Source organism: Schistocerca nitens, chromosome 5 (genome assembly GCF_023898315.1).
Source record: "Schistocerca nitens isolate TAMUIC-IGC-003100 chromosome 5, iqSchNite1.1, whole genome shotgun sequence".
In the NCBI taxonomy this organism is placed as follows: Eukaryota; Metazoa; Arthropoda; class Insecta; order Orthoptera; family Acrididae; genus Schistocerca; species Schistocerca nitens.
In genome coordinates, this window is record NC_064618.1 from 58,067,631 (window position 1) to 58,094,104 (window position 26,474).

At 43.3% G+C, this 26,474-nt stretch overlaps 1 protein-coding gene across 1 annotated transcript in view; it reads left to right on the plus strand.

Annotated features, from left to right (window-relative positions):
• The window catches only part of LOC126260278 (cilia- and flagella-associated protein 299-like), a 95,806-nt gene that overhangs the window by 29,227 nt on the left and 40,105 nt on the right, over positions 1 to 26,474 (plus strand). The window contains exon 2 of the mRNA XM_049957604.1: positions 1,175 to 1,352. Within this exon, the coding sequence (XP_049813561.1) occupies positions 1,175 to 1,352 (178 nt within the window). The remainder of the gene's footprint in view (positions 1 to 1,174; positions 1,353 to 26,474) is intronic.

The following is a 26,474-nucleotide window of genomic DNA, read 5'->3' on the forward strand; positions in this document are numbered from 1 at the left end:
TCGTTTCCAAACCAATTTTAATGAAATATTTATAAAATTATACACACAAATCTTCCTCGTGAATCAGTCTATCTGGTAGTCAGAACAGGATCAAAATCACTACAGTAGTCCTTGAGATTAGCCCGAATATACAGGCAGAAGCGAGCACTCAACCTCAGTTTATGTATATGAAGAGCATAAAATACTTCTAGCAACTAACAGCCGAATCCAAAAAGCTTTACTAACGTTGAGAGGTTCTTACGAGTGTAGTTTTCCTGGTCAGTAACAAACAAATATAATTATAGAGACAGTAATAATTTAAAGGTGTGCTTACTTTTAACTGACGTTGGTGAATTCGGACGCGAGCTGAATAAAATTGACAGCTTACGTGAGGGGCAGAGGAGTAAGTAGCGTTACCACTACGAGATTAGAGGATGTGAGAGGGAGAATATTCTATTGTTTGTCTTCCAGTAGTAACAACTCACTGACGTGCGCGACTCCTACCGACGTAATGCTATGATATAAATTTTGATACGGAAGTAACTCGGATTCGTGATTTATATAGACGATCTTGCTGGAATGCGGCACATTTATGTACCGATGAATATGAAATTAAATCTGTTGTAATACAACGCAATGTGTAGAAGAAAAATAAGTTTAGAAACAGTTAATTAGCATTTGTGATTATTTCTCGTGTTGCATAATGCATTTATATATAATTACTGTTATTAACTAGCTACCGGTAATCACCCGCTCACATAGAAAACACAACAACACGTCGTGAGGCAACTACATTGTTACTACTTTGGCGTCGCTGTGGGTGGTCAGCAAAGTGAAACAGAGAATAGTCGACACGAAATGTTCGAAAGGTGCCGACTTTTAACATTCGGTGCTTGGTGGCCAGCGGTCAAATTATCGCTCGCTTACTATAGGTGGTATATTAGGGGCTCATAAAATACTAATTTATGCGGGTAGCCATTTAGTAATAAGGCCGATACCTGTGCGGCCCGAGGCGCCGCCCTAGAATGTCAGAATTGTTTCTCGAGTAAAAAAGTTTGATATCCTGGTCTATTGCGTGCAGTTAACAGAAGATGGAAGTGAAGTGGTAGGTAACGAGTAGCAGTGTGGTAAGTGGCGGGAGAAGGCAGGGCCGTGAGGCGGGTGGAGTGTCAGGCCGGCACTGGCTGCTGCGCAGGAATCCCAACACCCTGTCGCGGGAGCAGTTCGAGCACCGGCGGCGCGCGGCCGCGCTCTTCCAGACGCCGGCTCTGCTGGAGCAGCGCGACTGCTCGCTGCTGGCCGGGCCCATCTCCGACGCGCTGCTCGTCGCGCTCGCCGACCGCGAGAGGGCCAACCGCCGCGGCGACCTCGCTGTGAGTGCGCGCCTACTCATTTGTTACGTCTGCAGCCAGGTTTCAGCACATCTCGCGCTTCCTCGATTACATATCATCATTCCAGATAACGCAGACATATAAAGTTCTTGCTCTAATTTATTTTGCTATGATATATCATGTAATAGTTTTTTGCCGAGGATGTTAATAGCAAGTGACAATAGTTTTTCACTGGTAGTCAGTTTCTAAGGTTTATCTTTGGAGATAAATACCTGGTAGGGCTTGGGATTGAAGGGCCCCGGAGACGAATGACGCATATTTGCATGAAATCGTTTCTTGCCGTTGACCCCACCACACTCGGGCGATATACAGAGAAATTTCAAACAGTATTTTAAACAGCATTTTGTCGTAAAGTTGGAAATGACATTTTGTTTTAGCATAAATATCATGCAATGTCCATACACTGAGGCGACAAAAGTTATGGAATAGCGATATGCACATATACAGTTGGCGTTAGTATCGCCTACAAAATGTGTGCCGGCCGGAGTGGCCGAGCGGTTAAAGGCGCTACATTCTGGAACCGCACGACCGCTACGGTCGCAGGTTCGAATCCTGCCTCGGGCATGGATGTGTGTGATGTCCTTAGGTTAGTTAGGTTTAAGTAGTTCTAAGTTCTAGGGGACTTATGACCACAGCAGTTGAGTCCCATAGTGCTCAGAGCCATTTGAACCATTTGAACAAAATGTGTAAAAGGCGGTGCATTGGCGGACCTGTTATTTGTACTCGGGTGATTCATGTGAAAAGGTGTCCGACGTGATCGAGGGCGCACTACGGGCATTAACAGACACTGAATGCGGAATGGTACTTGGACCTAGACGCATGAACCATTCCATTTCGGAGAATATAATAATTGAATATTCCGAGATCCACAATGTCAAGAGTGTCGCGACAATACCAAATTAAACGCATTACCTCTCACCACCGACAACGCAATGACCGACGGCCTTCCCTTAACGACCGAGAGTAGTGTTGTTTGCGTAGAGCTGTCAGTTGTAACAGACAAGCAACACTGCGTGAAATAACCGCAAAGATGTATGTGGAACGTACGACGAACATATCTGTGAGGACAGTTTGGCAAAGTTTGCCGCTAATGGACGGTGGCAGCAGAAGACCGACGCGAGTGCCTTCGCTAAATGCACGACATCGCCTGCAGCGCGGCTCCTGAGCTAGTAACCATATCGGTGGACCCTATACGACTGGAAAACAGTGGCCTGGTCGGATTAGTCCCAGTTTCAGGCCGGCCGGTGTGGCCGAGCGGTTCTAGGTGCTTCAGTCTGGAATCGCGCGACCGGTACGGTCGGAGGTTCGAATCCTTCCTCGGGCATGGATGTGTGTGACGTCCTTAGGTTAGTTAGGTTTAAGTAGTTCTAAGTTCTACGAGACTGATGACCGCAGATGGTAAGTCCCATAGTGCTCAGAGCAGAGAGCCCAGTTTCAGTTGGTAAGAGCTGATGATGGGGTTCGAGTTTGGCGTAAACCCCACGAAACCATGGACCCAAGTTGTCAACAAGGCACTGTGCATTTGGTGGCGGCTCCGTAATGGGGTGGGTTGTGTTTATATGGAATAGATTGTGCCCTCTGCTCGAACTGGACCTATCATTGACTGGAGGTGGTTGTGTTCGGCTACTTGGAGACCATTTGCCGTGACTCGTGGACTTCATGTTCTCAAACGATGGAATTTTTATGGAAGACAGTGCGCCATGTCACTGAGCCACAATTGTTCGCGATTGATTTGAAGCACATTCTGAACAATTAGAGCTAATGCTTTGGCCACCCAGATCGCCCGACATGAATGCTATCTAACATTTATGGGAAATAATCCAGTGGTCAGTTCGTGCACAAAGTCCTGCACCGGCAACACTTTCGTAATTATATACGGCTGCAGAGGCAGCGTGGTCAGTATCTCTGCAGGGGACTTCTAACGACTTGATGTGTCCATGCCACGTCGAGTTAACGCACTACGCCGGGCAAAAAGACGTCCGACGCGATATTCGGAGGTATCCCGTGACTTTTGTCCCGTCATCCCCCCCCCTGTCTATGTCGATAAATACTAGCAGAAGTAGCTAATAAAACGGGAATTGAAATTTACGAAACATGTCTTGGAACGCTTTACTTAGTAACTGTAGGCTATGTTTTCATTTATTACTCTTGTAGTTTAGCTACAAATATTTACACAACGGATTATTAATCTCGATGTGGCCATCAGGGTAATTAAAAAAAACAAAACGTTTACAAACTGACATGGCAAATCGGGCATACAGCAAGGATCAATAATCATATACGAACCAGGAGTCGTATAGGCCATCGGGGGCTACTAAAGGGCGTTGCAGTTATTTAGCCACATAGTGCAAATGGACGTCCATTGGAGGAGAAGCTCAAAGTTTTGTCCAGATGCATCGAGACACGGCTGACATCGACGCTGCGTTGAACGGCGCACCCTCTCAAAGGTACCTGGTGTATGTCGAAGACATCCTGCTGCTGCAGCAATCCTGCCCGCTAGATCCACCGGCGATGTAACAGGTGTTTCATAGATAAGGCCCTTCAGATACCCCCCACAGGAAAAAATCGATTGGGGCCAGATCGCGTGATACTGAAGCCCACCGCGATCAATCCAAAGGCTGGGAAAGGTAGCATGCACATGTCGCCTTACTTGTCTGCTCAAACGCGCGGGAGCTTCGTCGCGCGGAAATCGAATGAGGCTACGAATAGACATGGGAACATCATTCAGCATGTCCGGCAGAACCTGTCGCACGAATACGAGATACCTGCGACCATCATGTCGGTTCCAGGAGAATGTACGGTGCCATTAAACAATCTCCGGCGATGCCAACCCACAAGTGTCCATAGCGCCCTCTAGTGGCGTTTGCTACCCACGGTTCCTGTGTGGTTACTGATCCTTGTCGTATGCCTGATGTGCCATGTTAGTTTGTAACTCCATTTTTTTTTTTTTTTTTTTTTTTGTATCATCCTGTACACGGTGACCCAGAACTCCACCGACTAACTTTCAGAGGTTGTTGAAGGACGCCTTCTGAGTATTCTGGTATAACAGACCGACGGTTCCGATAGCTCGTTATAGAGTTACGACATTTCGTTTGTTTTCTTACCATAGTTAGCTGTGTATTTATATTACACTGAAATTAGTGCACAACAGTTCAGATGTCGACGATATGTGCTGTGTCTCTTGTTTCCAGTCACTCACGGTACCATCTCTTGGCAACAGTAGAACACCTTTTATTCTTCGTCTTCGACCTTGCTGTCAGTGCTACCCAGTTCTGTCTTGTGTTTGTTTTTCCTGCAGTATCCATCGTACGTTCACAATCGTACACAGCAGTACTAATGACGAAAGGCAGGCCAATATGCTACTCGTGTTTGGGTTCACTGAATGCTCTCGAAGAGCGACACATGGACGCTATGCTCAGCTGTTCCTGCAGCGACGGCGTCCACAACGCAGCACAGTGTTTCGTCAGAGGGTTGTTGCATTGCTCTGTGTCCTGCGTCGTGTGATGCACGTTTGGTTGCTTATTATTTCAGACGTCTTCACTGTTGTGAAGATATCTTCACAGAAACAAGAATGACTGCAGTAACGAACTGAATAAATTATGCGTCTATTATTAGTCTGTAACTAGTCACCGGAGACCAAGGGTCCATTATACCAAAATACTCAGAAGGTATCGTTGAACAACCCCTGAAAGTTTATCAGTGAACTTTTGGTTCATCGATTCTAAAATGACGGACGTACGTGTGGCTGCAGACTGGGCATGTTCTAAACCTCTAAATTGCAATTATATTACATTATACTGCATAGAAATTAACAACAATAAAAATGCGTGTAATTGTTTCACAAATAAATCAAAATCGCCATTTCCAGCCCCACGAATTTCTGTTTCCACAGCCCTTGCGTAAAATGCTGCCCACTATAAAATCAAAAGGTATTAATAGAAAAATAACAAAAATGTTAAAAAATCAGAAATCATTAACGTGCCACGCTCCAAACCGCTAGCGAACTGACAGGCAGACGCTGTACTTTCGACGAAACATTCTTCAGCTTATCCGTTACAGATGGCGGTTACTTATTGAATGCTACCGTAATTTGGAAGCTTCTATTATTTTGAGCGGTATAATGGTCAAGACAAGATATGCACTGTATACAGTCGAAAAGTCGACTCATTCCTATTCATAACCATTGGAACAGCAACTGCTGCCGCGGGAATGTCTCCGAACGTGAGAAACGATATCTCCGGAGGAGGCTGTAGCGTTCTCGCCGCGTCACAGGTGATTTTCCTCGGTCCTACCTACTCTATGATTCAACGCTTGTATTAAATCCTGTATTCTTTTATCTACTGTTAACTAGTAATTTGATACACATCCAGAGATTAGATTAGATTAGATCAGATTCAGATTCAGTTTTCGTTCCATAGACCCAAAAGAGATGATTCTCGTGGATGTGGAACATGTCAAAAGTATAACATAAAGACAAAACATTTGAATATAATACTTACTACTCTGATCATTTGTCAGGAGATTGTCGAAATAGGTGAATACAATTTGGTAAACTGCAACAGCCAATATTTACAGAATTAACACGCCGTCAGGAAGACACATTGTTATGCACTATTTTCAAATTTATCATACACAAAATACCTAATCTTGACTGTTGTGACTAAGTGCTATCGAAACTGAAATCTAACAGACATTTTTACTCAAGCTGGCTTAACAATCCTTGTTAAGATATTCATCTATAGAGTAGAAGGAATTGCCTATCAAAAAGTCTTTCAGACTCTGTTTAAACCGTGCTTTATCTGAAACCAAGTTTTTAAAGGTTGCTGGCAATTTATTGAAAATGTGTGTTCCTGAATATTGAACGCCTTTTTGGACCAAGGTAAGTGATTTTAGGTCTTTATGTATATTGTTCTTATTTTTAGTTTTGATACTATGTATTGAGCTAGTGGTTGGAAATACAGATAAATTACTTGCAACAAATTTCATTAAGGAATAAATATACTGAGGAGCAGTGGTTATAATACAAAGTTCGTTGAACAGGTTTCTATATGTTCTTGAATTTACACCACAAATGATTCTTATCACACGCTTTTGCACCCTAAAACCTTTTGCTCGGTTTGATGAGTTGCCCCAGATTATGATCCCATATGACATAACAGAATGAAAGTTTGCAAAGTATGGAAGTTTTTTTATATTTATGACTCCTACATCTGACATCTTTCTCATTGCCTATACAGACTTGTTTAGACGCTTAAGCAGCTCTGTGGTATGCCCTTCCGAACTGGTGCTGTAATCAGAGGACTAGAAATGGGTACACAATAGTAATTTACGACATGCTGCACAATGGTCCTTGAATATACAATGACACGTGGGACCCCACTTTCAGCTGCGAGGGTAGGAGAGGCCAGTATTTCGCAACGTTGTAATCCTCCGACCAACGGAACAGGGGACAACTCGACGCGACACAGTGGTCATACAGCGAACTGCGACGTATCATAACATGCAGTACACGTATCGTGCAATCGCAGAATAGCCAGTGGCTTTAAACATTACAATATTTCTTGTAGATCTACATCTAAATTGATAATCTGGAAATCACACTCAAGTGCCTGGCAGTGTTCATCGAACCACCTTCGCAATAATTCTTAATTATTCCACTCTTGAACAGAGTGTGGAAAAAACGAACACCTATATCTTTCCGAGCCAGCTCTGATTTCCCTTATTTTATTATGATCATCGTTTCTCTCTGTTTAGGTCAGCGTCAACAAAATACACTCCTGGAAATGGAAAAAAGAACACATTGACACCGGTGTGTCAGACCCACCATACTTGCTCCGGACACTGCGAGAGGGCTGTACAAGCAATGATCACACGCACGGCACAGCGGACACACCAGGAACCGCGGTGTTGGCCGTCGAATGGCGCTAGCTGCGCAGCATTTGTGCACCGCCGCCGTCAGTGTCAGCCAGTTTGCCGTGGCATACGGAGCTCCATCGCAGTCTTTAACACTGGTAGCATGCCGCGACAGCGTGGACGTGAACCGTATGTGCAGTTGACGGACTTTGAGCGAGGGCGTATAGTGGGCATGCGGGAGGCCGGGTGGACGTACCGCCGAATTGCTCAACACGTGGGGCGTGAGGTCTCCACAGTACATCGATGTTGTCGCCAGTGGTCGGCGGAAGGTGCACGTGCCCGTCGACCTGGGACCGGACCGCAGCGACGCACGGATGCACGCCAAGACCGTAGGATCCTACGCAGTGCCGTAGGGGACCGCACCGCCACTTCCCAGCAAATTAGGGACACTGTTGCTCCTGGGGTATCGGCGAGGACCATTCGCAACCGTCTCCATGAAGCTGGGCTACGGTCCCGCACACCGTTAGGCCGTCTTCCGCTCACGCCCCAACATCGTGCAGCCCGCCTCCAGTGGTGTCGCGACAGGCGTGAATGGAGGGACGAATGGAGACGTGTCGTCTTCAGCGATGAGAGTCGCTTCTGCCTTGGTGCCAATGATGGTCGTATGCGTGTTTGGCGCCGTGCAGGTGAGCGCCACAATCAGGACTGCATACGACCGAGGCACACAGGGCCAACACCCGGCATCATGGTGTGGGGAGCGATCTCCTACACTGGCCGTACACCACTGGTGATCGTCGAGGGGACACTGAATAGTGCACGGTACATCCAAACCGTCATCGAACCCATCGTTCTACCATTCCTAGACCAGCAAGGGAACTTGCTGTTCCAACAGGACAATGCACGTCCGCATGTATCCCGTGCCACCCAACGTGCTCTAGAAGGTGTAAGTCAACTACCCTGGCCAGCAATATCTCCGGATCTGTCCCCCATTGAGCATGTTTGGGTCTGGATGAAGCGTCGTCTCACGCGGTCTGCACGTCCAGCACGAACGCTGGTCCAACTGAGGCAACAGGTGGAAATGGCATGGCAAGCCGTTCCACAGGACTACATCCAGCATCTCTACGATCGTCTCCATGGGAGAATAGCAGCCTGCATTGCTGCGAAAGGTGGATATACACTGTACTAGTGCCGACATTGTGCATGCTCTGTTGCCTGTGTCTATGTGCCTGTGGTTCTGTCAGTGTGATCATGTGATGTATCTGACCCCAGGAATGTGTCAATAAAGTTTCCCCTTCCTGGGACAATGAATTCACGGTGTTCTTATTTCAATTTCCAGGAGTGTATTTTAGGATTCGGAGGAGAAAGTTGGTGAATGAAATTTCGTGACAAGATTCCGCCGCAACGAAAAACGCCTTTGTTTCAATAGTGTCCATCCCAAATCCTGTATCATGTCCATGACACGCTCTTCCCTATTTCGCGATAATTCAAAACGTCCTGCTCTTCGTTGAACTTTCTCGATGTACCGCATTAATCATATCTGGTAAGGATCCCAGACGGCGCAGCAGTAAAGAGGACAGACAAGTGTAGTGTAGGCAGTCTCTTTAGTAGATCTGTTTCATTTTCTAAGTGTTCTGCCTATAAAACGCAGTCTTTGGTTTCCCTTCCCCAGAATATTTTCTACGTGTTCTTTCCAATTTAAAGTGTTCGTAATTGCAATACCTAGGTATTTAGTAGAATTTACAGCTTTTAGATTAGAGTGATTTATTGCGTGACCGAAGTTTAACGGATTCCTTTCGGCACTCTTATGGATAACCTTTCTCTTTCCATTATATAGGGACATTTACCAATTTTCGCTCCATACAGATATCTTTTCGAAATCGTTTTGCAGTTTATTTTGATCTTCAGACGACTTTACTACACGATAAACGACATCATCTGCTCCATACTACCTAAGACGGCTGCTCAGATTTGTCTTCTAAATCGTTTATATAGATAAGGAAACAGCAGACGGACTATACCTCTAACTTTCCGTCAGTTACTACGAACTGTGACATCTCTGACAGGAAATCAAGAACCCAGGCACATAACTGAGGCGATGAAGTGAAATGAAATAATCGTATGGCATTGTTGACCGGGAGGCCCCATGCGGGGAAGTTCGGCCGCCGTATTGCAAGTCCTTTTTAGTTGACGCCACTTCGGCGACTTGCGAGTCAATGATGATGAAGAACACACAACACCCAGTCATCACGAGGCAGAGAAAATCCCTGACCCCGCCGGGAATCGAACCCGGGACCCCGTGCTCGGGAAGCGAGAACGCTACCGCGAGACCACGAGCTGTGAACTCTGAGGCGATATTCCATAAACACGCAATTTCATTACAAGCCGCTTGTGTGGTACAGAGTCAAAAGCCTTTTGTAAATCTAGAAATACGGAATGAATATGAAATCCCCTGTCAATAGCACCCAACACTTTGGGTGTTAAGAGCTAGTTGCGTTTCACAACAACGATGTTTTCTAAATCCGTGTTGACTGTGTGTCAACAGACCGTTCTCTTCGAGGTAATTCATAATGTTCGAACACAATATATGTTCTGTATGTTCCAAAATCCCGCTGCATATCGACGTTATTGGTTTGGGCCTGTAATTTAATGGATTACTCCTATTACCTTTCTTGAATATTGGCGTGGTCTGTGCAACTTTCCAGTCTTTGGGTAGTGTAGTGTTTATTGCCTCACACCTACCTATCATTTGGACAGCAGATGTGAAGTGGACGATGATCGTTACAACCATAGAAGAAGAAAAAATTGAAATGATTCTGATTTTGGGAGAATGTAGGAGAAATGTTGAGGCTGGTGTTGCCTTGTACGCCGAGCGTTTCCCAGAAAAAGTTCGCTCTCGTTCGTTCTTTTACAAGGTTCTGCATGCTTTCATGTCTGATGTCAAAAAGAAAAACAAAGCAAACGTGTTACACGAGAAGTTAATGAAAGAGCTGCACTAGCGCCAGTGCACCACAACCCACGGAAAAGCGCACAACAATTACACCGCAATACCGAAATGCCCGTAGATAGTATTGTCACAATACTACATCGTCGTAAGTATCATCCATACCGCATGTTACTGATCAAGAACTTCATGGCACCGATTCCCATGACCAGGAAATGTTTCGTAAATGGACACGTCAATAAATGCAAACGACCCACACGTCCTTTGCCTAGGTATTATTTTCCGATGGGTCTACATTCACAAACCATGGTAGCGTTAGTTTTGGCGTAACGAGAAGCGCCGGCATAACGATCAAGGACAGGAGAGCAGAGAGGGCTGTGAGACGTTGTCAGCCAGTAGTACACTGACGAACCTCTCTCTAGGACGACACCGAGACGGGAGCAGCCTCTACAGGAGGAGAATATAAGGACCACGCTGCCTAGCCGCGGCCGGAGGGGAAGACGAGCCGTTATGCAAACGATACAGCAGTGACTTATGAACTGTATTGTTTTGATTGCATTGAAATTGTATATACCAAAGGACATTGGTTATTTGCATGTCACCATATCCTTGCGACATACCAATCTAACTTACTGTAATAAACTCCATTAATACGATTTGCTTGAAATGTTGTCTGGCGATCCGAGAAAACAACTTCCTGGGCACCCTATATTAGGCGAGTGGGCGGACACCATAGCGTTAACTGGCAAAACATGCATCGCTGGAGTGTAGACAATCCCCGCTGGTTACGGCAAGTTGGCCATCAACATCATTGGTTGGTTAATGTATGGTGCGGCATCATGGGAACAAACTCATTGGTCCATATTTTATCGACGACATGCTGAATGGCTGCCAATATCGAACGTTTTTCGAAAAGGAACTACTAGTACTACTGCAAGTTGCTATGTTCGACAATGTATGTGGTTTCATCATGAGGGTTTCCCAGAGCATTATTCAGTTTAAACACGTGAGGTATTAGCCCGCGTTTACACTGACCGGTGGATCGGCAGAGGTGGCCCTCTTAATTGGCCGGCTACATCGTCGGATTTCAACTCGGTAGATTTCTTTCTGTCGGGATGTTTAAGATGTAAGCTGTACCAGCAAGTGCCAACAGGTCCTGAAGACATGGTCGATTGCATCAGAAACGCCTGTGCTGGCATTCCTGCAGATATGCTTCTGTCTTGTGTAATGTTATTTGAAAAGCGCTGGTTCCGAAACGTTTACGGTACTACGATTGTGCACTTACTGTAACTGGAAAATAAGAATATCGTTCGCCTCGCGCCATGGCCACAGTGGCGCTTCAAGTAGTCCCCTGCTCGATATGTCAGAGGAACACAAGGTGGCGAGTGAGGTTTCCCATTACAAGTTAAGAAATACTGCCTTGTCCTACCCTCGCAGCATGAAGGTGTGGCCCCACGTGCCACTGGATATTCAAGAGCCATTGAGTACCATGTCGTAAATTACGACTGCGTACCCATTTCTATGCCTCCAGTTACGGCGCCTTCTCTGACGAAACGAAGAAAATGATTCAGACAAAAGGTATGTAGATTTCGCTGTAGAATTGTAATATGTTATAAAATGGCGGTTCCTATTAACAATTTTAAAGCTGTTGGATGTTCCCTACGAGACAAACAATTTGGAATAAAACTTTTTTTGATCTGATGTGTTGTTTTCGTTCAATGTCTTAAGTAAAAATGAAAATGAATGCGGGCTTTAGATTCGGAATGATGTCATATAAGTAAAAGCATCTCTGAGGCAATCACATTTTGCTGAGATATTGGATAACATAGATCCTGGTTGTTAGTTTACTATGTGGAAAACACTGTGAACATTTGGAATGCAGAATGTATCTATTTGACCATGACTGTGATGCGTTTCAAATTGTCCATGGATATCCTAAGAGGTACAAAATCCCCTCGCTACACTAAACCGATGTAAATTTTTTTGTAATTTTGCCGCATTTCCTGAGAAAGACTTATAGGTGACGTACAGCGTAAGTGGTCATGCCATTCATATCGCAACTGCGCTACTTAAGCTAACCAAGTTATGGATTATGAATTGGCGAGTAGGATTTAGTTGTACCTGTTTTCTGTGAATCTCTCGTAGATGTTCCTTGAAGTAGTTCTTGTTGCGCATTGGATTCTTCAGAAGCTGCAAGCAGACTACCTGTGAGAATAAGTGGACATATGGATAGCTAATTTACTTGAATTTAGTCCCGGAGTGCCACTATTACGTGTTTATTATCCAGCACTGTAAAACAGTAACAGTGTAATAGTTAGAAATGATTGCTCTCAGAAATGTAGAGAGCTTTCAGAGCACGATAATACTATCACATAAGAAAAGACTACAAGCACATCCCAACGCCGATTGGTGAGACAGGCGAGTGGTCGAAATCTCTAACTTACATAGTAGAACTTCGTACCTCTTTCTCTTTTATCAGTAATTTAACAATATTGGCTTCTCTACTGAATTAATTTGGTTTACTGCAAAGCTATTTGTTATGTCAAAAGTAGACTCTAATAACTAATATTTAATTAAAAATATTCTGAGTTTCACAAAGAACGCTTGTGGTTTCTGTACATACTGACTGTCAAACAAGATTCATAAGGCTCGTGTACTTCACTCCTATGATTCACTACCACGCCACATGGTCCACTCTCACTTCTACCGTCGTGGGAAGCCCCTTCCTGCTCTCTGCAGCGGTGCTTAAGGGAGGAAATTACATCTGCTATTTGCTGAGTTCTAGTGCCTGAAAATTTAGGAAATAAAATACAATCCAATACAAGGGGGATCTAACGCATCCCCTTAGGTGATTTCCTTTCAAAACTGCGGCTTTTTTGAAACACAAATCCAATTCGGAAAGTAAAGAAGTCATGGTGTAATTTTTTATAGGAGTAAAACTGGCCCTTACTTTTTCCCATGCAGTAAACTTACGCTTTTTCCAAACTTCAAAAACCGATCTGATCTACATTAAACAATTTTTTTCATTAAATGAAATTGTGAGAGATTGACCTACAACAAACATATTTTGCAAATTTATATAAATATCAAAAGCATACTAATTTTCAGTTTCCTAGTGTCCTCACAGCATTCTTATTCCATTTCTCATGCTCTCGTAATATCTATACCCATTACCGTTTTTAATATGATAAACAATGAATACAAAGTTACATAAAAATGCAATGATTTACATTCAGGTTTCAAGACAGTGAACAGAAAATTTGAAATATTATCTTTAAACAGGTTGTCGGTGGCAATCATTAGGGAGATATTATTTTGTTGCATTAATTTAGTAATACAAAATTAAACATTTCACTCCTATTTTTCGACAACTTGGGTACTGTCCTATAGAAATCAGTAAGAGCGTTGTTTAACATTTTAACAGTACATAAACACAAATATAAAAAAAAATGCGCGGCCGCTCCCGCCGGAGATTTGAGTCCTCCCTCAGGCATGGGTGTGTGTGTTGTTCTTAGCATAAGTTAGTTTATGTAGTGTGTAAGTCTAGAGACCGATTACCTTGGCAGTTTGGTCCCTTAGGAATTCACACACATTTGAAAATTTGAAAAACAGTTGGCTTTTTTAGCGATTCATTATCGCTTCAGATGTTCAGTTACACTGCATGTGGGATATTTATTCTCCTTTTACTCCATAACCGCACCTGTTTGTTCACCACAATAATTTTAACAAGCACTTATGACTCGACGCTCGTTCTTTCATAGTAGACACCACTGAGACATTATTTTTATTTAAATAATGTTTCACATGTTTGTCGAATCAGCCGATCGTAGATGCTGTAGTCCCATTATGCTTCATCGTTGGCAGCGATCATTACGCAGTTTCCAACTACGTCTATTTCCTTCTGACTGGGGCTCTGGTTTTGGCTTCCAGCTCGGTCATCTACATCTGTATATATACGCCGCTAGCCACCAAGCGGTGTGTGGCGGAGGGCACAATTCGCCCCAAAGCCATATTTACATCCCTCTGTTGCACTTGCGGATCACGCGAATGAAAAACGACTGCCTGAACGCCTCAGTACGAGCTCTAATTTCACTATCTTTGAATGGTGATCATTGCGCGATTTGAAAGTTGGTGGTAATAATATATGATCTACAGTCTACATCCTCGGCGAAGATCGGATTTCGGAATTTAGTGAGCAGCCCCTTTCGTTTAGCGCGTCATCTATCTGCAAGTGTGTCCCACTTCAAACTTTCAATGTGATTGGTAACGCTCTCGCGATGGCAAAATGTACCAGCCACGAATCTTGCCGCTCTTCTTTAGACCTTCTCAGTCTCTTGAATCAGACCCAACTGATAAAGGTCCCATACAGACGAAAAATACTCTAAAACTGGACGAAGTAACGTGTTGTAAGCAATTTCCTTTCTTGAAGGACTGCATCGCTCCAGGAGTCTACCAATAAACTGCAATCTAGAGGTCGCCTTGCCCATTACTTGTGTAATCTGATCATTTCATTTGAGATCATTTCGAATAATCACAGTGGCGGCGCGGTGGTGCGACAACTCCGGTCCTCCGCATACATTGCAGGTACTAACACAGTTGCTTAACTAACAAACACGAGGAATGTTCATTAGTAAAGACATATGATGTAACCAGTATCTGTTCGTGAGTATACGTTCTGGGTGTTCATAAATTTTTAGATTCAGATAAATTTGGGAGTGTGAAATTAATAGCATCTGCTATATAACAGCTATGCTTATCAACAAGTTTATACAACTACAGCCACTGCCAATAATAAGAACAACAGTAATAATAATAATAATAATAATAATAATAATAATAATAATAATGTGCATAACTTATCTGACTAAAGAAAGAATTGTTTTCGTGGAATTTTGTTGATTTGTACTGAATTAAGTACAGTTTAGGGCAATAACGAAATTATGTGTAAGCTTTTGCAACTCTCCGCTTCGCAATTTGGTGTAAGTCGGGGTTTTCGTGCTTTTTCAGTTTTTCGGACAAATGTACAAGATTTCTGACAGATGTATTAGTCAAACGAATTTACTACCGGGCTGAAAATCAGGTAGTCTTATGCTGCACCCACGTAACAACTTGTGCTAACTGTACACTTACCTTCTTAAATGTTCGCTTGTAGTCACGCTTATTTGATTTCGTCACTCCCTCAATCAAAGGATCTGTTCTCAGAGGCCCTAGTTCATTTGCGGCTAGTGTTACACGGCACCCACACAACAACTTTTAAAGTGAAATAGAACAGCGTTGCATCTTTAAACTATGTGAAGGACATTTTTCTCCTAATTATAGTCTGATTTTTATGCGTCGTTACGTTGACACTTGCAAAAAGCTAGAAAGAGCAGAGTTCCTCTTAAATATGATCACGTATCTCGCCCTCGTTTGAACTAACAAGGGGACCCCCTATACGGTAAATCACGGATTTTGGTGCGGTTCAAAATGTTGTAGAGACACTTACCCTGAGTACTTGGATACCTAGTTTTTTTAGCGACGGGCCTTGGTTTTTGAGAAAATCGATTTTGAAGTTCATTGCGAGCTTTTGTATGTCCGTAACATTACATACATTTCGAGCAAGTCAGCGTAGCGCAGTGGTGAAGGTTCACGGCTACCGTTCTAGTATCACCCACAATATTGTTCTAGCACATCAAGCAATGTGGACTGTGAAAATAAGATTTTTTAATATTGTATAACAGAAAAAATTAATAACTGAATGTATCTTTATAATTTCGCACACGTTACACTGTTTGTTGATATTCGTTGAAATAAAATTGGAAAATTCGATCGATTTAAAAAAAAAGTAGACTAGCAGGATTCGAATACGGTACTTCCAGCACGGTAGCCGTGAACCTTTACCGTTGCGCTACGCTCAGTTGCTCGGGATATGTATAGTGTTACGGGTATACAAAGCACGCAACGAAATTCAAAATTGATTTTCTCAAAAACCAAGGCCCGTCGCTAAAAAACCGGGTAGCCAGGCACTCAGGGTGAATGCCTCTACAACCTATTTGAAGCACATCAAAATCCGTCATTTACAGTATGTAGGGTCCCCTTGTAAGATGTAATATACATACACTGAATAAAAGTGGACATTTCCACGATTTCCGCAAGGTATAACATATCGATGGTCAGAATCCAATGTGACCAGAATATGAGCTCAAAGCCAGGGGTCAATCATTATGAAATGGATAATCACTTACTGTTTACACCAGAGACTGTCCTGTTACATTCCTCTGTGTTATCTCTTATAGTAGCTTTCGAAGTATAAATAGTATTCTCATTTTCATTGATATTTTTAGTAGGTCCCTCCTCAAGGGTTTCAAAAACATCTGTATTAAATTTGGTTGTTTTATGTCATCAGCAGACTGTTATTACAAGTACTTCGTTCCTTCATCAGTATCGGTAATAATTGTTATTATTTCGTTACTTCTGTTGTTAGTATTTTTGCCAGAGCCATCCTTGCTGTTAAACCATTTGTCAAAATTGTCTATATTACTATTAGTATCCCTAGGAGATTCTATTATTTTTCTCATTATTCGTCATATTAATTCCATATTAAGGAACAAACTTCCCCATTCTCTAATTTCACCTTCACTCTTCACTTTAGGAGTACTAACTTCATGCACCTTATTTGTCTAGCCCACGTCCCCTTGAGCCATTTCCTGCTCCTCATTTTCTACGTAACACGCATCCTAATTTCTTGGTATTCTCCTACATTTCCAGAGTTACTTTACAATATATTTTCCTCTTCACCATCCTTGAAATCACTCATTGTGCCATCTTGGGCCTTCTTCAAAATTCCTATCCGACTCTTCTGTTTCTTCACCTCTAATTTTACACCTGTTTTCGAAAAACTCTTTATCAGTAAGTGCTATTTTACTTTGAGTATCTCTATTATACTCTCCTACTTTTGGATTTACATAATTTATCAACTTATCAACCCCCCTCCTTTCGGGAGCACATAGTTTTTCATAAATATCCCCTGGTCTATCAAACGCATTGGAGGTTTCTATCCATTGACCATGATCGATAAGGCCCTGCATTTCAATAAGTTCCATACAAATGTCACGTAAGTCGTCTGTATCAGCCTCCTTGAAATCATTCTGCACGATACTGTTAAAATGTAGTATGTATCCTTCCACTGTATCAATTTTATTACTAATGAATTATATTCTAAAAGTCTCTTGTTCTCTCAAGAATCTCAACTTGCTTTTCCTCCCACTTTTGCACAACTGACTTAATTATATCTTCACTTTGCTCCGCCTGAAAGGCCTCATCCTCTTTAGCATTACATTTTGTTAACTCTACAGTTCTTTCAGTTATTCCTGGCTCCCACTGCTTCTAACGTAAGTAGTAGGGAGTTGGCGGCACAAGCACAATTTTGATATCAAATTGATAGGCAAATTAATTAAATTGATCAATTAATCACCACTGCCCCAGACCACCCCAATCCCTCAGCCACGCCCATCCCCATCCCAGGATGACGTTACGTATTTTTCTCAGCCTGCACGTGGACCCCCAGCCCCCTCCCTACTCTCCACCCTCCCCCTACCGAACCTACCCTATTGGCAGGAATTTCGAATTTTGGCAGTAATTTCGAATTTTGGTGGGAATTTCCTTGTTCCAGGGCTGTGCTGACATCCCACTCCACCCAGGAATTGGTGGGAAATTAAAATTGGCGATACCCTTTCCGGGACTCGAACCCTGGTCCTCCTGGTTGGAAAGCCCAAGTGCACCCCTATAACACAATTATACCACAGAGACGCTTGAAATTGGTAGTAGCCAATAGGAACGCAGCATCCGATCGCAACTGGGATATAAGATGAGCCCAGCAGCTCTGCAGCTCACCTGCAGTCAGTCGCCCAGAATGAAGCACCAGTCGAGATCATCCTGCCACAGCAGCAACAGAATACGAAGAAGCTGCGGAAGAGTAAGTACCCCCTGCTTAATGTCTGTGTTTACCGCCGTGTGAGGGTCTTTGTGCTTCTATTATCGCTTGTAACGGTTCTTCTTCTTTGCTCATCAGCAGATGCGACTTCCTTCACTCCGTCGGGTCTGCAATTGCGACGCGTCCCAGCCCGTCCGGACCTGCAGCAGCAGCAGTATCCTGGGATCCTGTAGCGAGCCTGGTCAGCTTGATGGAGCAGGACAATCAGCTGTTATTGTTCGTTGAAGACACCCAGCCAGCTCCTGACTAGCTGAAGTGCACCAGGGGTCCTAATCAGGATGACGCAGGTCGGTACTGACCTCCTTGATACGCGCCATCGCAGAATATTCCAGTGATACTGCATGGACAGAGTGAGAATGTAGTGGATGAGAAGAAACCAATTAAGCCCTGTCCACCACTGCTCTTCTCTTCAATGTATAATTGAACTGCTAGTGGTTCGAAACGTCTACATATTGGTATAGAAGCAACCACAGACAGATAGTGGCGTATTGTGATAGAGATCGAGAATGCAGCTGAAAGTATTAAAGTGCGGTTTACGGAGGTGGAATGGGATGAACTCTCTCGTGCAAAAGTGTATATCAAGCAGCAGTTGACCGCCGAGTATCACCCGAGCCGTCCTCCTCTGGACATTTACTGTGCTGCTCTAACTCTATCCATTACAATTGTGTACAATGACTCTGCACTCCGTGTGAAATCAGGAGACACCCATTTGTCTACAGAACTCCACCGTTAAAAGCTTTTTCGATCTACGGATAGTGATACCCATTGTGTTGGAAAGGCTGAACAGACGGCTGCCTTGTGTTAAAGCTGTGTATAGGGACATTGCAGAGTATCTAAGCGTGAACAGTGTGCATGCAGACTACTTCGAATAGTGGGTCAATACGGTACCAACGGAAACTACTGTACTTCCAAAAAGTTTGAGAGGAATACATTCTGAATTCTGTTTTAACAAGAAGGCTTTATTTTCTATATGATGTACTGGCGTTAAGATGAAGAAAGAACCAGTTGATGTAGTGAATCTTGTGTACGATTACTGAATAAAAAATGTATGTAGCCCTGTATGTCTTTCTTATCTCTTACCTCTTATTAAGTTGTAAGTACTAAAGCTATTGCCTCAGTATTTTCACTGGAAACATGCAACAGCAGAAAGTTGGCATTTAACTAAATCCGCCGTAAAAGCCCATTGCACGCCAGTACCTGAAATGGTCGGTATCATAGAAAGGGCATAGCTTTCATTATTTTCTATAAAAACCCATTGCACATCAGTACCTGACGTAGTAGGTATAACAGCAGGGTGGGCGAAGCGTCAAGACTTTGGTGTAAGCGACTGGAGCTGTGACGCTGTGCAAGAAGACCAAAAGAAGAAGAATGGTGTACTCCTTCCCGACAACATACGTGCAATAATTTTAGGTCCATCCAACTGTGGCAAGACAAATGTTCTGATGTCGCTGCTAACACATCCGGATGGAGTCCGCTTTTAGCATGTATGTGTATTTTAAATAACACTGTTTTAGCCAAAATATCAACTACTACAGGAGATTCTGCAGGGTGTAGATGGTGTGGCATACGTGACATTCAATGGGAGCAGTGATATTCCTCCATCGGAAAAAGTAAAGCCAAACAGAGTGTTCATATTTGACGATGTTGCTGTGGAAAACCAAGATCAAATTAGGCGATATTTCCGTTTCGGTCGCCATATGGCTGTTGATGTATTTTATCTGAGTCAGACTATTCCAAAATCCCAAAACAGCTGGTGAAGGATAATAAAAACCTATTTATAGCATTCAAACAGGACGATTGGAATTTAAAACACATTTACCAGGCTCATGTAGGAACAGATTTGTCGTTCAATGATTTTTTATAGATAGGTGCAGATTGCTCGAATCAGTCACAGTATGTGTTTCTCGCTATTGATAAAACAAAAAAACTGAATGGTGGCAGGTACAGACGGAATTTATAGGATTTCCTATGTAGATAGCCATGCAAAGAGGTGAGTACATCATTATACGCATCACCATGGATAAATTCATACGCATGCTGGGAGCTCAGTTTGACAGGATGGGTGTGTGCGTAGACAAAACATTGGCTTGTACACGGACGCAAAAATTCAAACTCTTCAACATAAAGGTGGAGGTGTAGGCAAGGAACTAGAAACGTATTTTTAAACTATTCGGAGACTGAACAATACACTGGATGATAGGGGTTAATGCAATAGAGAAGAAAGCAAACAGCTTAACTGAAGGGGGTATAGCTGTCATTGAGAACGGGTCATTGTAGAAACGGGTTAACGCAGTTGAAAAGAAAATAGGCAACTTAACTCAAGGGAAAATAGCTTCTACCGAGAAGGGAGAGCAGCATAAGAAGAAGAAGAGCGGATATATAAAACCTCACGCTGCACAGAAGTCCGATTAGTATACAGCGAGATGTCGACTAAGCATAAAGTCATCGAGGCACGGAAGGCCGTTCGCGAGAATTTACGGTTGCTGAGGTTAGGGCATTTTAAGCGGGAGCAGACACTGCGAGAAACCTTTAAACCAGTTACTGAATCTCTCAATGAACTCTCAGCGAAATTTCGCAACTACGACGATGACGCTGTTGCCAATTTCATCAACCGTCACATCGACGCTAGGATAGACAAAACATTCGGCGGCAGTGGTGAGAAACCGTACATGTTGGGCACACAGACTATAACGTTAAATGAAAAAAAAAAAAAAAAACAATTTCATAGAACACCCGGTCTACTGAACCTTATTTTCCTAAGACCCACAAAAACTGTGAATTATTCGCCTAAAGATCTGGAAATATGTCGTAAAGTATTACTTTTAACTGATTTTCACAAGAGTGCAAAAAGCCGAAGCAATGTGAAATAGAAATCCATCATAAAACCTATTTTGGATGGTGAAAAAAAAGCTGTGGTTATAGTATTGAGATTCAGCATGAGAGCAGTCGACTTCTTACGACGACCCCAGTGAGCTAATAAGGTAATAGACCGGCTACGGGTGCTCATTCGAGTCTAGTTGTTTCAATAATTCCTGAGCTTAGAGAGAGAGGCATCATCCAATAAGTACGGAAACTGTAGTTCGAGAACTGCACAAACCAGCACACATAACATACCCTCGAAGATATGTTATGATTAAAGGTTTGGACGACCTGTCGCAGGCGGATCTTGTCGACATGAGGGAATATTCACGTGTGAATAACGGATTCAACTATATTTTGATGATCATTGATACTTATTCTAAATATGCATGGGAATTACCCGCGAAAGCGGAAACAGGGAAGGAAGTCGTGCATGTGTTTGATGGCTCGCTGCAGACGGGAACGAATCGAAGCCCAACCTTCAAACAGATCATGGCGGTGAGTTTTACAATAGATATTTCAAGACTGATATTTCAAGAGCGGTATTGAATACAGCACTACTCGACTTTCACCCTCCTGAAGCGAGTATCGTGGAACGTCTGAATAGAACAGTGAAAATCCGAACGTGAATGCAATTCAATCCTCGTGGCTCACACAAATGAATCGATATCCTCCCGCAAATAATGGCACAGTATAATCGAACCAAACATATCACAATAAAAATGAGACCAATCGATGTTCGTGATTTTAGACTTCTAGATACAGTATACAATCGTATTAAAATGTTAGGTCCGCGCAAACAGCTATTTAATGTAGGTGATTTAGTACGTATTTAAAAACACAAGACAGCATTTGAGAAGTCATACATGTCAAACTTGTCAACCGAGATATTCACAGTTTCCTACAAAGAGCAGAGAACGAATCCTAGAACCTATGTCTTAAAGGAGAGCAGTAGTACTAAAGTTTCAGGATGCTTTTACACAAAAAAGTTACAGAAGAGCTCGGAATCAGATGTCTATCTCACAGAGAGGGTCATACGGCGTCGAGGGAATAGAGCGTTGGTTAAATGGCTTTGTTTTCCTGCATCGCAAAACAGCTGGGTCGACGCTGACGATTTGTTATACAGGGTGTTACAAAAAGGTACGGCCAAACTGTCAGGAAACATTCCTCACACACAAATAAAGAAAAGATGTTATGTGGACATGTGTCCGGAAACGCTTAATTTCCATGTTACAGCTCATTTTAGTTTCGTCAGTATGTACTGTACTTCCTCGATTCACCGTCAGTTGACCCAATTGAAGGAAGGTAATGTTGACTTCGGTGCTTCTGTTGACATGCGACTCATTGCTCTACATCAGTACGTAGAATCAACAGGTTAGTGTTCATCACGAACGTGGTTTTGCAGTCAGTGCAATGTTTACAAATGCGAAGTTGGCAGATTCCCATTTGATGTATGGATTAGCACGGGGCAATAGCGGTGGCGCAGTACGTTTCTATCGAGACAGACTTCCAGAACGAAGGTGTCCCGACTGGAAGACGTTCGAAGCAATTGATCGGCGTCTTAGGGAGCACGGAACATTCCAGCCTATGACTCGCGACTGGTGAAGACCTAGAACGACGAGGACACCTGCAATGGACGAGGCAATTCTTCGTGCAGTTGACGATAACCCTAACATAAGCGTCAGAGAAGTTGCTGCTGTACAAGGTAACTTTGACCACGTCACTGTATGGAGAGTGCTACGAGAGAACCAGTTGTTTCCGTACCACGTACAGCGTGTGCAGGCACTATCAGCAGCTCATTGGCTTCCACGGGTACACTTCTGTGAATGGTTCATCCAACAATGTGTCAATCTTCATTTCAGTGCAAATGTTCTCCTTACGGATGAGGCTTCCTTCCAGCGTGATCAAATTGTAAATTTCCACAATCAACATGTGTAGGCTGACGAGAATCCGCACGCAATTGTGCAATCATGTCATCAACACAGATTTTTTGTGAACGTTTGGGCAGGCATTGTTGGTGATGTCTCGATTGGGCCCCATGTTCTTTCACCTACGCTCAATGGAGCACGTTATCATGATTTCATACGGGATACTCTACCTGTGCTGCTAGAACATGTGCCTTTACAAGTACGACACAACATGTGGTTCATGCACGATGGAGCTCCTGCACATTTCAGTCGAAGTGTTCGTACGCTTCACAACAACAGATGCGGTGACCGATGGATTGGTAGAGGCGGGCCAATTCCGTGGCCTCCACGCTCTCCTGACCTCAATCCTCTTGACTTTCATTTATGGGGGCATTTGAAAGCTCTTGTGTATGCAACCCCGGTACCAAATGCAGAGACTCTTCGTGCTCGTATTGTGGACGGCTGTGATACAATACGCCATTCTCCAGGGCTGCATCAGCGCATCAGGGATTCCATGCGACGGAGGGTGGATGCATGTATCCTCGCTAACGGAGGACATTTTGAACATTTCCTGTAACAAAGTGTTTGAAGTCACGTTGGTACGTTCTGTTGCTGTGTGTTTCCACTCCATGATTAATGTGATTTGAAGAGAAGTAATAAAATGAGCTCTAACATGGAAAGTAAGCGTTTCAGGACACATGTCCACATAACATATTTTCTTTCTTTGTGTGTGGGGAATGTTTCCTGAAAGTTTGGCTGTACCTTTTTGTAACACCCTGTATAACAGGGAGTGCAGTCCAGAAGCACTGCAGTAGCATAACATGCGTGATAGGAGACGCATTAGAGGAGGAGGCGGTGTTCTCGACAAACTACCAGTCGAATTACACATTCGTGGATGTAACTACTGTGGACCTGGAACAAAACATCAAGAACGGTTGGCAAGCGGTGATGAGGGGATAAATCTGCTCGACGAAGCGTGTATGGAACACGACATCGCTTACGTAGCAAATAAAATTCGTCACACCGCCGTTCGAATTTTAGCTGATAGAGCTAAGGCAATACGAGCGAGAAAGGATACTGGAATAGGTCAACGATTTGCAGCATTTGCAGTTGAAAAAACCATGCGTGGTATAGTGAAGTTGGGTGTGAAGAAGTTCAGTCAAGTTATGAGCGCTGCACGTAGGGCGCTAATAAGGAAGAAGATGAAAACCAAAGGGTGCATGAAAAATGTATCCTGACAGCGTTGTATGCAGCAAAACGCGCCATGAAGCAGAAAGGATCGAGAAAAAAAGATCGATTAAACCACCCAGGATTCTACCAATACCCAAGACGTCTCAGTGGTGGGTTCACTGGCTTGGGACGCTGCGGCTATTGCCAGGACAGTCAAGACTGCACAAAACTATAAAGAGCAACTGAAGGAGGTACGAAGACATAACCACATGATGAAGGTAGCAGCCATCGGGAAAGGGCTATACTTGAAACCATACAAGAAAGCACTAGGTCTCTTCATGAAAAAAGCCCCCTAGCGCCCTAGCGGTCCTACCAGACAGGGCGCTTAAAAATATCAGATCTGCTTAAGTATGTTACGAAGAAATTCAACATTCTGAGATTCCGTGGTGTGTTTATGCGGAATACATTACCGAAGACCATGTGGAAATCAGGAGAATGCAGAATTGTGAATCTGGATGTAGCACGAGGACCTGTAACTCATTGGGCAGCGTATGTTAAATAACGTGTACTATTTCGACTCATTCGGCGACCTGCAACCCCCAGAAGAATTACAATTTTACTTCACAGGCAGAAGATGTGTCTTCTGCAATTTTCAACGCTACCAAGACTTTAGCACATTCCTGTGTAGTCATCTATGTATCATGTTTCTCCTGACGTTTACTAATGATATATAAGGCCGGGTATTAAGCACCCATTCACCAGTCGATGTTTGGATGCAATGTAGTACACTCTGACATTAAAAGAACTAACGTCTGTACTACGTGCGAATTACTGCCCACTACTTGGAGATTGGAGCATCGTGCTGACTGGACTGGAGACATACAACACCATCCCAAATATCACAGAGGCTAACAATAAACTGCATCTGGAAATTAATGGTAAAAACGAAATTGCAGAAATTGAACCTGGTGCATACGATATTGACGATTTAAACGAAGTTTTGAAACAGTCTCGAAAAGGAATTGAGCTCCGTGCAAACATCAGTACAGTTAAATATGAAATAAGGATGGTGAATGCATCGATTTACTTTCAGCAGAAGGTTCAATAGGCCCACAACTGGGTTTCACAAAGGAACAGGTTTTGAAGACGGATCCCAGTAAATTTTACATTCTGATCAGACAGTGGATATTCTTTACAATCCGTGCTGAATGTAACATAGTAACGAACTGATATCTCAACGATAGATTGGTCCATTCAGTTTACGGATTTTTCCTATCAGTTGGAACAGGATAAAAGATTATTGAGAATCCCACCACCGCTATGCAGGGTGGTCCATTGATCGTGACCGGGCCAAATATCTCACGAAATAAGAATCAAACGGAAAAACTACAAAGAACGGAACTTGTCTAGCTTGAAGGGGGAAACCAGATGGCGCTATGGTTGGACCGCTAGATGGCGCTGCCATAGGTCAAACGATTATCAACTGCGTTTTTTTAAAATAGGAACCCCCATTTTTTATTACATATTCGTGTAGTACGTAAAGATATATGAATGTTTTAGGTGGACCGCTTTTTTCGCTTTGTGATAGATGGCGCTATAATCGTCACAAACATATGGCTCACAATTTTAGACGAAAAGTTGGTAACAGCTAGGTTTTTTAAATTAAAATACAGAACGTAGGTACGTTTGAACATTTCATCTCGGTTGTTCCAATGTGATACATGTATCTTTGTGAACTTATCATTTCTGTGAACGCATGATGTTACAGCGTGATTACCTGTAAATACCACATTAATGCAATAAATGCTAAAAATGATGTCCGTCAACCTCAATGCATTTGCCAATATGTGTAACGACATTTCTCTCAACAGCGAGTAGTTCGCCTTCTGTAATGTTCCCACATGCATTGACAATGCGCTGACGCATGTTGTCAGGCGTTGTCGGTGGATCACGATAGCAAATATCCTTCAATTTACCCCACAGAAAGAAATCCGGGGACGTCAGATCTGGTGAACGTGCGGGCCGTGGTATGGTGCTTCGACGACCAATCCACCTGTCATGAAATATGCTATTCAATACCGCTTCAACCGCACGCGAGCTATGTGCCGGACATCCGTCATGTTGGAAGTACATCGCCATTCTGTCATGCAGTGAAACATCTTGTAGTAACATCGGTAGAACATTACGTAGGAAATCAGCATACATTGCACCATTTAGATTGTCATCGATAAAATGGGGGCCAATTATCCTTCCTCCCGTAATGCCGCACCATACATTAACCCGCCAAGGTCGCTGATGTTCCAGTTGTCGTAGCCATCGTGGATTTTCCGTTGCCCAATAGTGCATATTATGCCTGTTTACGTTACTGCTGTTGGTGAATGACGCTTCGCCGCTAAATAGAA